This window comes from Periophthalmus magnuspinnatus, chromosome 12 (assembly GCF_009829125.3).
Source record: "Periophthalmus magnuspinnatus isolate fPerMag1 chromosome 12, fPerMag1.2.pri, whole genome shotgun sequence".
NCBI classification, from domain to species: Eukaryota; Metazoa; Chordata; class Actinopteri; order Gobiiformes; family Gobiidae; genus Periophthalmus; species Periophthalmus magnuspinnatus.
In genome coordinates this window covers 15,636,010-15,653,101 of record NC_047137.1, presented here as the reverse complement: position 1 = coordinate 15,653,101, position 17,092 = coordinate 15,636,010, and the positions used below count along the sequence as shown (strand labels likewise).

Here is a 17,092-nt window from a genome sequence, read left to right as displayed (position 1 = left end):
GAATACAATACAGCCATAGTTTAAATTTATATTTTTGTTACGTCATAAGCAAAATATATGTTTCTAACTACTGTATAAAGAAACTCACGGTGAGTCCTCGGAGTCCCGGAGAACCTGGAGCTCCTTTCTGACACGATTTTGTCCGACCTCTGCGACCTTTCTCACCCTGAAGAAACACGCAAACAGATCACTCAAACAATCAATAAATGGCATCGTATTAGTCGTACGGTCACACCTATTTCACGTGAGTATTGATCGTATTCAGCCCCGCCCACTTTTGCTGTGAATGTGACTAAAATGCACTTTCTTTGTCGTGATACTTCCGGTTCAGTTGGCGCTAAAATCTGATATAAAGTAGTGCTGGTTTGTGTAAAAAGTCAACACTGCACCGATTCTCTGAGGCTCTTCAAACGGCTCTTCAAACGGCTCTTTAAACGGCTCTTTAAACGGCTCTTTAAACTGCTCTTTAGTCCCTGTTGAACTTATTTTCTGTCCAGATCAACAGCTCCATGCAAAATAACACAATCTGAAGGACGATGGCGGCGCCCCCTTGTGGAGTAAAGTGAACAGGAGCATCAGAGACGGGTGGAGGAGACAAAAATGATGCTCCAGTAAAAATAACACGGCTTATTTTATTATTTTATTTATTTGTAAAGGGACAGAACGTGTTAATGAACATTTAAAAATATGAATATGTAAAGAAACAGAAAAGAACAGCAACAATAACACAAAAGAAAATGTAATGCACACAACACACATATTATACACACAACACACTCATTATACACACAACACACATATTATACACAAAACACACTCACTATACACACACCACACCCACACAGCACACACTATACACACAATACACACTATACACACACTATACACACAACACACTCATTATACACACAACACACTCATTATACACACAACACACACTATACACACACTTAACACACCACACACTATACACACAACACACATTATACACACATCACGCACTATACGCACAACACACGCAAACACTATACACACAACACACCCGCAACACACACACTATACACACATTATACACATGACACGCAGATTATTCACACAACACACATATTATACACACAAAACACAACACACTCACTATACACACACCACACCCACACAACACACACTATATACACACACTACACACACAACACACACTATACACACACTATACACACAACACTATACACACAACACACACACATTATACACATCACACACACTATACACACACCACACACACATTATACACACACAGTACACACATTATACACACACACACACACAGTACAGACAGTACACACAGTTCTAGTTTATTTGAAGTTAAAAGTGAAACAAACGACCCTCAACATAAAAAGTCATTTTATTCTATTTTACATATTTGACCTTTGAACAAACGTCACTTTAAACTTTTGAAAATCCTGCCTGAGTCGAGAGCTCTTGTGTCTGAGCAGCAGTGTGTCCACGTCTGACCTGCTCACAGTAATATTACTCAAGTAGAAGTACAAAGTAGTGGTCCAAGATTTACTCAAGAGAGAAAAAGTATTTGGGGAAAGTACTACACAAGTGAGACGTAATTTGAAGGTTAAAACGTGAAATAATGTACAAAATGCAGTATTTTCAGACACAAAAATGAGACAAACTAAATCTAACGTTTAAATCCAGACTCAAACTGTTCTGTGTATATGACTTAAAGGGGTTTATTCTGCACTTTTCTCTTTTAATCTTCATTATTTGTCGTTCTTATTTGAATAACTTTGCGCCGAATAAATAACCAACACAACATATTGTACTTTGCGATGTTATAAACTATATTTTTATGAGTTCGCCGTGGGCATTTGGAAATAAATACAGAAATAATCCAAATATTCCAAACATAATGAGAGTGAAGGAGATATATTCATCAACACTCCTCCAGCGTGAGTCAGTGTGGGCCATTATCCACATGTGAGAGGTTTCTCCTGGTCACTCTGGTCCACGCCGAGCCTCCAGTAATTGTACCTGAAAGGAACTAATTGAGCAAGATATTACTGGAACGCCGCGGACGAAAATAGACGTGTGTTTAGAGTCTGTTAGATTAAAGCAGACACGATAACGCCAATCTAAAAGTAGAGTGCGAAGAAGGGATGTCAAAAGTATTGAGAATCGGAGACTCGTTTGAGCGGGTGTGGAGGGAGTACGCAGATATAAGGTCACGTGGGAATATAAAGGAAAGTACCACTGTTTAATGTTGGAAATCACGTTCTACTGTCTAAATAAAGTGTTTTTATTTTTATCGTGGTATCGAGGATCGAGTTTAGTATCGAGTCTATTATTTAGTAGCGAAATTAAGTTTGAGTTTTAGTGTAAAGTACGAATACGATAGGACGTAACAAGATCTAATGATATTTAGATGTAACAATTGTGTTTGTGTGCGCGTGTGTGTGTGTGTGTGTTTGTGTGTGTGTGTGTGTGTGTGTGGGGGGGGGTGTGTGTGTGTGTGTAGTAATTTGTAAGTGAGAAAAGAAGATATAGAAAGGAAAGAAAAACGAATACCACTTTCTACCTACTTCTACTAATTCTACTACTACCTTCTATTACTACTTACTACCCACTACTACTACTAGTACTAATACTACTTATTACTTACTTCTACTTACTACTACTACTATTATTACTTACTACCTTCTACAACTACTACCACTTCCACTTACTACCTACCACTACTAATTTTCCTACTACCTCCTATTACTACTTACTAACTACTACTACTACTACTACTACATACTATGACTTACTACCTACTTCTACTTACTACTTACTACTACCACTTCCACTTACTACCTACCACTACCTACTACCTACCAGTACTAATTCTGCTACTACCTCCTATTACTACTTACTACCTACTACTACTACTACAACTACTACTACGACTACTACTACTACTAATAGTTATTACCTACTTCTACTTACTACTACTACTACTTACTACCTTCTACTACGACTACAACTACTACCAACCACTACTAATTCTGCTACTACCTCCTATTACTACTTACTACCTACTACTACTACTACTACTACTACTGCTGCTACTACCCCTAAAGCAGAGGTCAGAGTATTTGTATAAAGCAGAGGTCAGAGTACTTGTATAAAGCAGAGGTCAGAGTACTTGTATAAAGCAGAGGTCAGAGTACTTGTATAAAGCAGAGGTCAGAGTACTTCTGTAAAGCAGAGGTCAGAGTACTTGTATAAAGCAGAGGTCAGAGTACTTGTAGAAAGCAGAGGTCAGAGTACTTCTGTAAAGCAGAGGTCAGAGTACTTCTATAAAGCAGAGGTCAGAGTACTTCTGTAAAGCAGAGGTCAGAGTACTTGTATAAAGCAGAGGTCAGAGTACTTGTATAAAGCAGAGGTCAGAGTACTTGTATAAAGCAGAGGTCAGAGTACTTCTGTAAATCAGAGGTCAGAGTACTTGTATAAAGCAGAGGTCAGAGTACTTGTATAAAGCAGAGGTCAGAGTACTTGTATAAAGCAGAGGTCAGAGTACTTGTATAAAGCAGAGGTCAGAGTACTTGTATAAAGCAGAGGTCAGAGTACTTCTATAAAGCAGAGGTCAGAGTACTTGTATAAAGCAGAGGTCAGAGTACTTGTATAAAGCAGAGGTCAGAGTACTTGTATAAAGCAGAGGTCAGAGTACTTGTATAAAGCAGAGGTCAGAGTACTTGTATAAAGCAGAGGTCAGAGTATTTGTATAAAGCAGAGGTCAGAGTACTTGTATAAAACAGAGGTCAGAGTACTTCTTAAATGACAGTACAGACATGTTTCCTCCTCTTAATCCACATTTGTGAGCGTCCTGTTGTTTATTAAAGCTGTGATTAATGTGACTTTTTAAAGACAGTCTGACTTTTCTATTTCCATCTCTGACAAAACTGACAATAACACAACAAATAACACAACAAATAACACAACAAATAACAGTCCAAACAAACCGCGACTCAAACACAATCTGACATTTAGACTTTAAAAGTTCAGTTCAACAGTTTGAGAAGTGTTTGATACAAGAATGAGATATTAACGTGTTTTAATTCATCTGTTTTAACGTATTTATGGCTGTCAGGGGAAAACAAAGCTCTACTAACGGACTGTAGTGTTTACCTGAAATAAAGGTCCATGTTTTTGTTTTCTTTTTTGTTAAATTAAGGTCAAAACTGTAATAAAAATGCCTCTCCTTGTGTGTAAACCATAGATTGTGTAAAGAAGCTCCAGTCAAATAAAGCTCATCGAGGCTAATTCCTGACTTCGCGTATCCTAGCAACCAAAAGGCGCTGGTTTAGCAAGGAGCGGGCACTTAGCAACACTGTCAATCAAAGGTGTTGCTAATGCTAATGCTAGAGTGACCTCGGGGAAAGACGGCGCCCGATTTGTCTGTTATTAATGTTTATACCAGGGGTGGGCAAAACGTCACCAAATTATGACGTATTTCAGCTACATTCATTCTCTTATCAGCCTTTCTGCAAAAATGAGCTTATCAAAGAAAGGAAAAGTGTTTAATACGGAGTGGACAACAAATATTTTTTCACCAAAGTCCGTCAAAGTACTAAAGTAAGTTTTTTGCCGGCATTTAAATTAGCAAAAGCTAGCTAGCGTTTCTCTGATGGCGGGTTTTTAAAAGAACGCATTTGGAAAACAATTTTACAGCTGCAAAACATATAGAAGAATTGTAAAAAAATAAAGCTGATACTTCGCGGATTTTGACAATTGCGGGTTATTTTTAGAACGTAATCCGCGCGATAAACGAGGGAGTTTTGTTTATAATGTTCCGCAGTATGCAAATATATGTATAATTCTGATGTAGGTGTGAGTTTTATAGTTTCCTTTGCAGTGGTAATATATGGTAAAATAAACACAACACTCCACCTTCGGTCCTGTGTTGCCCCTCAGTCCTGGCGCTCCGGGCGGTCCCTCGTCTCCGTCTCTTCCCGGGCTTCCAGCTGAGCCTTTGAACCCAGGAAAACCAGGAAACCCCGCCACTCCCTAAATCAAAAGGAACAATGTAAATGAAATGCTGTGTATTCACCTCTGCGTGGACTTGAATAAACTTTTGAGTGTGAAGTTTTATCAAAATAAGACCGGAACTTTTTGCGGAAAACATTGGGGCGTGTGTAGGAACTATTTGGTGTTAATTAAACTGATATTTACCATGGAAACGAAGTAAACTTGAGAATGCTTCGATATTTTTGGGGTGTTTGAGTTAATTCAGAGCTAAGTACAAAATCTGAGGATTGTTGGAGGGATAAATTTGGACCGTATGAGTGTTTAGCGACGAAAAAAAACTCATCGCTAAAGCTGAACTATGTAACTTTTCTAGTGGAAGGTTTTCCAGCTGCTTGTCTCCATGGAGATGTTATAGCATTACCTGAAATGCGCATTAAAGTTACCAATGCAGACAAGCAGTTACATGTTACATAAGTCCATAGACGGTATATATAAATGGACATAGCTAACCTGCTAGCATGTGCGCGCTTCAGTTCACTTTCTATTGAAAAACTGCGGTAAACTCGTCATTTTGGTCTTAAATGTTCGTATTAACCCGCTCGACATGATCCTGCTGTTTTTATTTCGCTATTTTGTTCATAACTCAAGATTTGAACATTAATAAGCGACAAATCAGGCGCCTTCTTTCCCTGACGTCGCTCCCGCTAGCCTTAGCAACAGGTTTGATTGACAGCGTTGCTAAGAAGGGGCGTAACCGTCAACAGCGTCGCTCCGGATTGGCTCTTTTCTTTGCTATGATACTCGCGGTCGGAATTCCAAACATGTAAATCTGCTCCAAATTCGCCGCTATAACTGCTAGCCTCGATTAGCTTCGTTTGACTGGAGCTAAACGCTGTGGGTGACAAGTCAGATCTGTGGAGATACGATCACGCTCTATATTGTTACCACAGATGAAAACGATTTATGGTTTGGTAAGATTGTGTTAAAAATACAGCAAATATACAAATACGTTTTAGGTAATGTTCTATTTATTGTCCAGTTTCCTCTTGACGCTAAAAACGTCCAGATAATTCCTGATGATATTTACTTTCCTTCACAGTTTGGATCGCCTCACCTTGTCGCCCTTCTCCCCGGCCTCTCCGTCAGCCCCGTTCAACCCTCCTTCACCTTTATCGCCCTGAAAAAGACAAGTTAAAACCGTAATATGTCACGTTTCTGCCCGTTTCCATGGAGACGTCATTGTTTTGCTTAGTGTGTCATTACGTTTATCTGTTTCTATGGAGACAAGCAGGTGACGGCGTAAATCAAATACAAAACGTGTGCAGTGTTTGTGTTTTAACATGTTTTATATCGTGATTAACCTTGCGTCCGGTGAGTCCGTTTAATCCGGGAATTCCAGGTGTTCCAGGTAAACCCATGTCTCCCTGTTCACAAAGACAAAGCGTTTATTTAACAGCGACGTTTATTTCATAATCAACAACATATTTTCGCAATAATAATCCCAACAACCAAGATTTTTTTCATAACTTTCTCTGCTCATGTTTAATATTTCAAAAAACATGCATTACAATCATTTCAGTGTAGTGTCAGAAATGAGGACTGTTACCATGGCAATTAACAATTCAAAACAAAATATCTTTTAAATAAAGTCTTCAAAATACTGTTTATTGTTATTATTTATGCTAATTCTTGAAAACAATAAACACATTTTAAATTGTAAGGCTATTTGTTTAAAAATTTCTTTGCTCCTGTTCGTCACATTTTTTGAATCAAATTTCTATTACAATCGTTCCAGTATCCGGTCGTGGGTTTTTTGAAATTAGGAGTGTTACCATGGCAACTAACAATAAAAAAAACAAAAAAAAAATCATATCTTTTAAAAAATTTGCATCACAAGCACTCCAGTATAGTGCTGATATCTCGCCATGGGTTTTTCGAAAATTAGGAGTGTTACCATGGCAACTAACAATTTAAAACTAAAAATCCTGTCTTATTTTGCTTTTAAATGGTAAAAAGTAATCAAAATGTTGCTTATTCGTGCGTTACAGAATGAGGAAAAGTTAGGACCGTTGCCGTAGTAATTGACAATTCAAAACAACACATCTTCTGAATGATCAACCGTCCTCAAAATGGCGCCACGTAACAGTAAAATGAAACACATCAATACGAAATTTCACTCCATGTTTTAATTATTTGGGATAATCCTAACAACCAAAACGTATACGCAACTTTCTTTGTCAAAAATGTGATAATTAATTATAAAAAATGTCAATAAGAATCGTTTGAGTATAGTTCCAATATCTATCCATGGGTTTCATAAAAATAGGACGGTTACTATAGCAACTAACAATTTAAAACAAAATATCCTCGCTTTCAAATGGTAAAAAGTACGCAAAATGAGAACAGAATGATGAAAGGTTAGGATGGTTGCCATAACAATTAACAATTCAAAACAATGTGTCTTTTGAATGATCAACCGTCCTCAAAATGGCGCCTTATAACAGTGACATGAAACCCATAAATATAAAATTTCACTCCATGGTTTATTTTTTAGATTATACTTCTGAGTGTAGTTGTTATGAAGATTCACTGACCTTTTCTCCATTTAACCCTGGACTCCCAGTGCGTCCCAGGATTCCTCTGAAACCCTGAAACGGATTTAACACATTAAAAAACATGAAACTTAAATCAGTGAAAATAAAAAGTGTCAAATGTTTCACCTTCTCTCCTTTCTCCCCGTTGTCTCCTGGTAAACCCGGCTCCCCTGTATCTCCCTGCGAAACAAAATACGGAAAATTCATGACTGGTTTTCATGTTTTTTTTCTGATTATTACTTTTTTTATTTGTTTTTTTGTTTATTTTAAAGTTTAAAGTTCCCATATGATGCAACATTGACTCTTACTTCATCAAAAACAGACCTGGAGTCGTGTTTTGTTTCATTCACACATGTTTAAGTAACTCTTTATTATCCGTCCGTTTAAATCTCAAAAGCTCAAAACGCTCTGTTCCACCTTGTGATGTCATAAAGTGGTAGTTTTCAAATTGACAGCTAATATTTCCCTTTTTTTTCCCGCTGGAAATCGGCAATTCCAGGGCTGAAATGATCGAAAAGATTCTAGTGAAGGTGTATGGAGTTTAAAATCACTTCCTGTATCGCTTAAAATCACTTCCTGTATCGCTTAAAAGCACTTCCTGTATCGCCACTTGATGACATCACAAGGTGGAACAGAGTGTTTTCCGTTTGAGAACTCAGCCTAAATGTGCCGGGTTTGCGTGAATGAAACAAAACGCAACTCCAAGTCTGTTTTTAATGAGGAAACAACATTATAACATAGATCGGGAAATAGCGTAAAATGTGCCCTTTAATTATCATTTAAAGTACAACCAGGAAATACAAAATATACGGTAAACCTCACCTAAATTTTCAAACTAGAGACAAAGTGACTGTGTAAACTTCATCAAATACACTTTAAACAAAGATTTGGACAACAATAGATGGATAGAATACCACAAAACAAGTGAATATTAGTGTAGAAGTAAAAAAAACGTCGCAACTGTGTGATTCCAGTGCAGTAAATACACACATCATACATCACTTTGACACTTTAAATACGCACACAAACTGAATATATGACGTTTCTGTGGCAGGGAGTGTGTTCACAGTCTGAAACCAGGATTACGTTGTGTCGTATATTCGTTCACATGTTGAGTTTTCATTCTCACCTGGCTGCCTTTCTCTCCCTGAAGTCCGTCGTCGCCTTTGTCCCCCTTCGCTCCGTCCACGCCGTCGTCTCCGTTACGGCCCTTAAAGTTCACACAGGACGCAAAATGTGCTCCAGTGAGGTTTAAGTCAAAAAACAGACCTGGAGTTGTGTTTTGTTTCATTCACACATGTTTGAGTTGCACTTTATTATTCGTTTGTCTATATCTCCAAAGCTCAAAACGCCACGTTCCACCTTGTGATGTCATGAAGTGGTAGTTTTCAAGTTAACGGCGACGTTTTAGCGTTAGTTTAGTGGAGATTGGGAAGTTCCAGAGCTGAAATGATCCAAATGATTCTAGAAATGAAGGTGTGTGGAGTTTAAAAACACAGTGGAGTATTACCACATGATGACATCACAAGGTGGAACAGAGTTTTAATTTGAGAGAGAAAAAGAAAGAAGTAATAATAAAATAAATAAATAAATAATTAAAAAATATTAAAATAAATAATAATAAAAAATAAATAAAACAAACAAACAACTAAATAACTAACTAAATAAAAAATAAATAAAATAAAATAAAATAAAATTGAATAAAATAAAATAAAATAAAAATAAAAAAAACTAAAAAAAACAAAACTTAAACATGTGTGAATGAAACAAAACACAACTCCAGGTCTGTTTGTGATGAGAAAACAACATTATAACAGAAAACAGTGTAATATGGCCCCTTTAACTGTACAGATATGGCATTTACAACAAATACTCAAGCATTTTATATAATTTAACATCTTTCTCGTCAAAATAGAGACTGAGAAGTGAAATGTTTTGTTTTTTTTGCTCAAGGGCACAATGGTAGTGTCAAACGCCCACAGCAGAGATCAAACTGCCAACCTCTGGATCAGCAGACACGAGTCTCACACATCACACATCACACTCCTAATCAAACGTTAAAGAGGCTTTTACACCGATGCCACACTGAATCAGACTGTACCATGACTCCATTGAGCCCCGGCTCCCCCGTGTCTCCCTGTGGAAAGAAAACACACAATATTACAATGGAGTTTAGACATAACATACCAGATTTTGACTTTAAAATGTGAAAAACAGAATAAATACATTTTAAAGGGCCCACATTACACTATTTTCTGATCTGTTATAATGTTGTTTCTTCATCACAAACAGACCTGGAGTTGTTGTTCCATTCACACATGTTATGTTTTTGTTTGTTTGTTTGTTTGTTTTTGCTTTCTTTTGGTTTTTATTATTATTTTATTTTATTTTATTTTATTTTATTTTATTTTATTTTATTTTATTTTATTTTATTTTATTTTATTTTATTTTATTTTTTATTTTTATTTATTTATTTATTTTTCTCAAACAGAAAACACTCCACCTTGTTCCACCTTGTGATGTCATCATGTGGCAAAACAGGAAGTGCTCCGCTGTGTTTTTAAACTCCACACACCTTCATTTCTAGAATCATTTTAATAATTTCAGCTCTGGAATTGCCCAATCTCTATTGAACTAAAGATCAAACGTAGCTGTTAACTTGAAAACTACCACTTCATGACATCACAAGGTGGAACGGAGCATTTTGAGCTTTGGAGATGTGACAGACTAATCATATAGTGTAACTCAAACGTGTGAATGAAACAAAACACAACTCCAGGTCTGTCTTTGAGGAAGTGACAACATTATAACACGACTTAAACCTCACAAGAGTCAGTTTTGTGTCATTTTGGGCCTTTAAACAGTCGCTCAAAATGATTAATTATTCACCACGATGAGTTCATAAGCACTTTTCACGACTTTCAGAGGTCAGAGCCAAGTTTTACCATAACAGTGATGCTTACAACAACTAGCATGCAAACTGTGCAGTGGTCTCACCTTCTGACCCACGGGCCCTCGGGCTCCAAAGCGTCCGATCGCACCTTTACTCCCAGCGTCACCTTTTAGACCCTTTAAAAAACAGAAAAAAATAATAAAATTCAACCTAATATGATTTTATTTTTGAGAGAATTTTAGAAACAACACGGTCAAACTCCAAATTAACAGAATATGTACAAAAAATACGCAAATAATAAAAGCTAAACAAATAAAAAAAGCCAAAATCTTTATTATAAACTCCTTATTGTACTTTCTGTTCGTCGCAGATTTAAAGTATTTGAAGTACTGTACTTATAAGGGGTGCCAACATATACATAAACAGTAAATATATTTTTAAAAGATCAAAATAACTTCATGTTAAAAGAAGTTGTTGAACATAAAGCCTCTTCCTGTCATTCTGATATTCAAATAATTAAGTTACGTTCTGAAAAATTACAAAAAGGTGAGAATATTTTCGATTTTCCATCAAGAACACACAGTATTTCAAATCAACTATTCTGTAAATGTCTAAAAAAAAACATATAAACAAACAGACCTTGACTCCAGGAGGGCCGTCCTCTCCCTTTTCTCCTTTATCTCCGTCAAAACCCGGTGGACCTCGCTCCCCCTGAACAAAAAAACACTGATTATGAGTAAAGTTAAACACTAAAATAAAAATAAAGTCACACGAACAAATGAGACTCAGTGTATTTATAAAACTTCACAGTATGTCTATTATATAATATTCATGACTTTCAGTTTTCTGTTGTATGTATCACTGCGAGGACTTTTTTTCAGTTCAAAAGATGTAATATTTTGTTTTAAATTGTTAATCGCTATGGCAACATGTGTAATTTTTCATCATTCTGAGAGCGATGGATGGCACAAAATTAGCTCAATGTGTCTCCATGGATCCCAAAACTAAAATAAAGTCAAAAAAGAAAAAAAAAATAAAAAATCTACAAAACTAAAATTATTACAGAAAAAAATTGGGAAGAAAAATTGGAAAAAAATTGACAAAAAATAGAAAAAAAATGGAAAAAAAGTAACTAAAATAAAGTCACAAAAAACAAAGAAAATCTACAAAACTAAAATTATTACATTTAAAAATAATATTTTAAAAAATTGAAACAAAAGTAAATTAAGAAGTATCCACTTTCAGATTTTGTGTTGGTGTATTCACAAAACTCGAAAACTAGAAAAAATATGGTAATTAAATCAACAAAGCAACACTTTTTTCCCATTCAAAAGATATTAGTTTTGAAATCACTATGGCAACCGGTGTCATTTTTCATCATTCTGAGAGCGATGGATGGCACAAAATTAGCTCAATGTGTCTCCATGGATCCCAAAACTAAAATAAAGTCACAAAAACTCAACAAAACTAAAAGTATTACATAAAAAAAAAATAAAATAAAATAAAAAAATGGGGAAAAGTAAATTAAGAAGTATCCGATTTCAGATTTTGTGTTGGTGTATTCACAAAACACGAAAACTAGAAAAAATATGGTAAGTAAATCAACAAAGCAACACTTTTTTCCCATTCAAAAGATATTAGTTTTGAAATCACTATGGCAACCGGTGTCATTTTTCATCATTTTGAGGTCGAGGAACAGCACAAAAGTGTCTCACCGCATCTCCTTTGCTGCCTTTAAATCCGCGTGGGCCTTGCATTTGAAGCACACTTCCCTGTCCAAAGAAATAATTGCACACATTTAGAACAGCCTGGGTATTAATAACAATAATAATAATTTAGTTTCAGTTTATTTTAATCAAATCTCTTGGTCCAATATTAAAATAATCTTACTCTTTCCCCTCGGACGCCAGGTACGCCGCGCTCGCCCTGGAACAGAACTGACATTAGTGACATTTGTTTATTTACCTATGGGCGAATCTCATATGTCAGGGTGATGTCCCTAAGTGTGTCTTTACATTAGGCTGAGTTTGGTCTCCTGTGGAAATGGGACTTGAAAGGTCAGCTGTTGCTTGATTGAGTGTGATTAATATTATTGCACTTGATGCTTGAGCGGAGAAGAAAATAACAGGATAAATGTAAACGCTCTGTGCTGGACACGAGGACTCGCCGACCAAAGTACAGTTTAAAACAGAAAGAAAGTACATGTCTGTGTTAAAGAGGGAGTACTACAGAATGAAAGTACATGTCTGTGTTAAAGAGGGAGTACTACAGAAAGAAAGTACGTGTCTGCGTTAAAGAGGGAGTACTACAGAAAGAAAGTACGTGTCTGCGTTAAAGAGGGAGTATTACAGAATGAAAGTACATGTCTGTGTTAAAGAGGGAGTATTACAGAATGAAAGTACATGTCTGCGTTAAAGAGGGAGTATTACAGAATGAAAGTACATGTCTGCGTTAAAGAGGGAGTATTACAGAATGAAAGTACATGTCTGTGTTAAAGAGGGAGTATTACAGAATGAAAGTACATGTCTGCGTTAAAGAGGGAGTATTACAGAATGAAAGTACATGTCTGTGTTAAAGAGGGAGTATTACAGAATCAAAGTACACGTCTGCGTTAAAGAGGGAGTATTACAGAATGAAAGTACATGATGTGTTAAAGAGGGAGTACTACAGAAAGAAAGTACATGTCTGTGTTAAAGAGGGAGTACTACAGAATGAAAGTACATGTCTGCGTTAAAGAAGGAGTATTATAGAATGAAAGTACATGTCTGCGTTAAAGAGGGAGTATTACAGAAAGAAAGTACATGTCTGTGTTAAAGAAGGAGTATTATAGAATGAAAGTACATGTCTGCGTTAAAGAGGGAGTATTACAGAAAGAAAGTACATGTCTGCGTTAAAGAGGGAGTATTACAGAAAGAAAGTACATGTCTGCGTTAAAGAGGGAGTATTACAGAATGAAAGTACATGTCTGCGTTAAAGAGGGAGTACTACAGAATGAAAGTACATGTCTGCGTTAAAGAGGGAGTACTACAGAACGAAAATACATGATGTGTTAAAGAGGGAGTACTACAGAACGAAAGTACATGTCTGTTAAAGAGGGAGTATTACACAATGAAAGTACATGTCTGTGTTAAAGAGGGAGTATTACAGAATCAAAGTACATGTCTGCGTTAAAGAGGGAGTATTACAGAATGAAAGTACATGTCTGCGTTAAAGAGGGAGTACTACAGAATGAAAGTACATGTCTGCGTTAAAGAGGGAGTACTACAGAATCAAAGTACATGTCTGTTAAAGAGGGAGTACTACAGAATGAAAGTACATGTCTGCGTTAAAGAGGGAGTACTACAGAATGAAAGTACATGTCTGTTAAAGAGGGAGTATTACAGAATGAAAGTACACATCTGCGTTAAAGAGGGAGTATTACAGAATGAAAGTACACGTCTGCGTTAAAGAGGGAGTACTACAGAATGAAAGTACAAGTACACGTCTGCGTTAAAGAGGGAGTATTACAGAATGAAAGTACACGTCTGCGTTAAAGAGGGAGTATTACAGAATGAAAGTACACATCTGCGTTAAAGAGGGAGTATTACAGAATGAAAGTACACGTCTGCGTTAAAGAGGGAGTACTACAGAATGAAAGTACAAGTACACGTCTGCGTTAAAGAGGGAGTATTACAGAATGAAAGTACACGTCTGCGTTAAAGAGGGAGTATTACAGAATGAAAGTACACGTCTGCGTTAAAGAGGGAGTATTACAGAATGAAAGTACATGTCTGCGTTAAAGAGGGAGTACTACAGAATGAAAGTACATGTCTGCGTTAAAGAGGGAGTACTACAGAATGAAAGTACATGTCTGTTAAAGAGGGAGTACTACAGAATGAAAGTACATGTCTGCGTTAAAGAGGGAGTATTACAGAATGAAAGTACATGTCTGCGTTAAAGAGGGAGTATTACAGAATGAAAGTACATGTCTGCGTTAAAGAGGGAGTACTACAGAATGAAAGTACATGTCTGCGTTAAAGAGGGAGTACTACAGAATGAAAGTACATGTCTGTTAAAGAGGGAGTACTACAGAATGAAAGTACATGTCTGTTAAAGAGGGAGTACTACAGAATGAAAGTACATGTCTGTTAAAGAGGGAGTACTACAGAATGAAAGTACATGATGTGTTAAAGAGGGAGTACTACAGAATGAAAGTACATGTCTGCGTTAAAGAGGGAGTATTACAGAATGAAAGTACATGTCTGTGTTAAAGAGGGAGTACTACAGAAAGAAAGTACATGTCTGCGTTAAAGAGGGAGTATTACAGAAAGAAAGTACATGTCTGCGTTAAAGAGGGAGTATTACAGAGTGAAAGTACACGTCTGCGTTAAAGAGGGAGTATTACAGAATGAAAGTACATGTCTGCGTTAAAGAGGGAGTCCAAAGGCACTCGCAGAGACCGCAACGCCAGAGTGTGAGTGCACCATACCCTGCTCTCTTTGCTCTCAGTGCTAAGTCACTCCCCCTTCAGAGCACTATCACAACATAATGAGGTGAATCACTCTAATGAAAGAGAGAGATCGCTAGATTATTCAAACATGCATGGATGACAAATAAAACCTCTTCAGGAATGTTTTTGACAAGGGAACTAAATTATAACATGGTGGAAAGAATGTTTTATTTTTTTTTTTTTGCATAATACCCCCTCTTTAAACGTCCTACATTACACAACATGGACTCTAACCCTAATCCGTGTTATATTGTTGTTACCTCCACCAAAACAGACCTGGAGTTGTGTTTTGTTTCATTCGCACGTGTTTGAGTCACACTTTATTATTAGTCTGTTTACATCTCCAAACCTCAAAACGCTCTGTTCCACCTTGTGATGTCATGAAGTGGTAATTTTCAAGTTAACAGCTCGTTTTACCTTTAGTTCAGTAGAGATTGGACTTTCCAGGCCTGAAATGATCCAAATGGTTCTAGTGAAGGTGTGTGGAGTTTAAAAACACAGTGGAGCACTTCCTGTATTACCCCATGATGACATCACAAGGTGGAACAGAGTGTTTTCTGTTTGAGAGAAGAACTCAGCCTAAATATGCAGGTTTTTTTGTGTGTTAAACATGTGCGAATGAAACAAAACGCAACTCCAGGTCTGTTTGTGACGAGGAAACGACATTATAACTTAGATGAGAGAACAGTGTAATATGTGCGCTTTAAGTATTCAAAGTATTAAATCAAAAATACAAAAGAAAACAAAAAGTGCTGTTTCTACATGACTCATCCTGGCCCCCTGCTCTCCTCACACACTCGGATGTTTTGGGGATGACTCGTTCAAATGCCAGTGTCCTGCCAACTCTGTCCCACTGACGCACAACCTGCCTTTGACTCAACGTTTCTGTCAATTAATCACAAAATGGAGGCCACATTTTAGGAGCTTCATTCATGCCCCGTTCAAAGTGTCAAACATTCGGCGTTGTGCTCTAAAAATACAATAGAAATGACTATGAGATGTGAATGAGAAAGTTCATTTAAATACTTACTTTTTCACCTTTAGTGCCTCGAAACCCTTTGGCGCCCTGGAAAATACAAAAATAAAATAAAGTTTACCATAAAGTCAGAAGCAGGTTGTGTGTAAATGGTAAAAGGTCACGTTTTTATTCAAGTTTTTATGCTACTACTGTAAAAAAAATCTAGTTGTTGTTACACTTTTACTACTGTGAGTGTTGTTTACCATATGTCCTGGAAGACCTTTTTCACCCGGTGTCCCCTTTTCACCCTAAAAACATACCAAGTAAAAGAAGCATCATAAAAGTTACATTAAAACTAGAAAACTAAATATGTCATGATCAAATGTGTGGGATAAATGTGTGTGTAACGTTTCACCTTTCTCCCTGGGAATCCCACCAAACCTCTGGCTCCAGGATCTCCAGGAAAACTGTCCCCCTAAAAACACACGTACTCATGGACTAAACATGGACTAAATCAGGACTAAACATGGACTAAATCAGGACTAAATCAGGACTGAACATGGACTAAACATGGACTAAATCAGGACTAAACCAGGACTAAACATGGACTAAACATGGACTAAATCAGGACTAAACACGGACTAAATCAGGACTAAACATGGACTAAACATGGACTAAATAAGGACGAAACATGGACTAAATCAGGACTAAACATGGACTAAACATGGACTAAATAAGGACGAAACATGGACTAAACCAAGACTAAACATGGACTAAACCAGGGCTAAACCAGGATTAAACCAGGACTAAACCAAGACTAAACCGGGACTAAACCAAACACGGACTGAACCAGAACTAAACCAGGACTGAACATGGACTAAACAAGGACTAAACCAGGACTAATGACAATTAACAACATTTACATCCAGGCTCAAACTGTTCTGTTTATCTGCATATGACTGAAAGGGGTTTATTCTGCACTTTTCTGTTTTAATATACATTTTTATGATGATTATTTCTTTCTTATTCTGTGAAACACTTTGAATTACTTTGTGTACAAATTGCGCTCTACAAATAAACTTACCTTTCCCTTACATGTGGTGAACAATAATCCAAAAAATAATCCAAAAACATTCTTTGAA

General features: G+C 36.7%; 1 protein-coding gene across 1 annotated transcript in view; it reads right to left on the bottom strand.

The window, feature by feature from the left end:
• The window catches only part of col7a1l (collagen type VII alpha 1-like), a 152,679-nt gene that overhangs the window by 25,048 nt on the left and 110,539 nt on the right, over nt 1–17,092 (bottom strand). The window contains exons 87-101 of the mRNA XM_055225585.1: nt 16,366–16,425; nt 16,214–16,258; nt 16,023–16,058; nt 12,394–12,429; nt 12,219–12,275; nt 11,143–11,214; nt 10,608–10,679; nt 9,712–9,747; nt 8,740–8,820; nt 7,737–7,790; nt 7,611–7,664; nt 6,378–6,440; nt 6,131–6,193; nt 4,939–5,055; nt 89–166 (exon numbers count right to left, since the gene is read on the bottom strand). Coding sequence (XP_055081560.1) covers nt 89–166; nt 4,939–5,055; nt 6,131–6,193; nt 6,378–6,440; nt 7,611–7,664; nt 7,737–7,790; nt 8,740–8,820; nt 9,712–9,747; nt 10,608–10,679; nt 11,143–11,214; nt 12,219–12,275; nt 12,394–12,429; nt 16,023–16,058; nt 16,214–16,258; nt 16,366–16,425 — 924 coding nt within the window. The remainder of the gene's footprint in view (nt 1–88; nt 167–4,938; nt 5,056–6,130; nt 6,194–6,377; nt 6,441–7,610; nt 7,665–7,736; nt 7,791–8,739; nt 8,821–9,711; nt 9,748–10,607; nt 10,680–11,142; nt 11,215–12,218; nt 12,276–12,393; nt 12,430–16,022; nt 16,059–16,213; nt 16,259–16,365; nt 16,426–17,092) is intronic.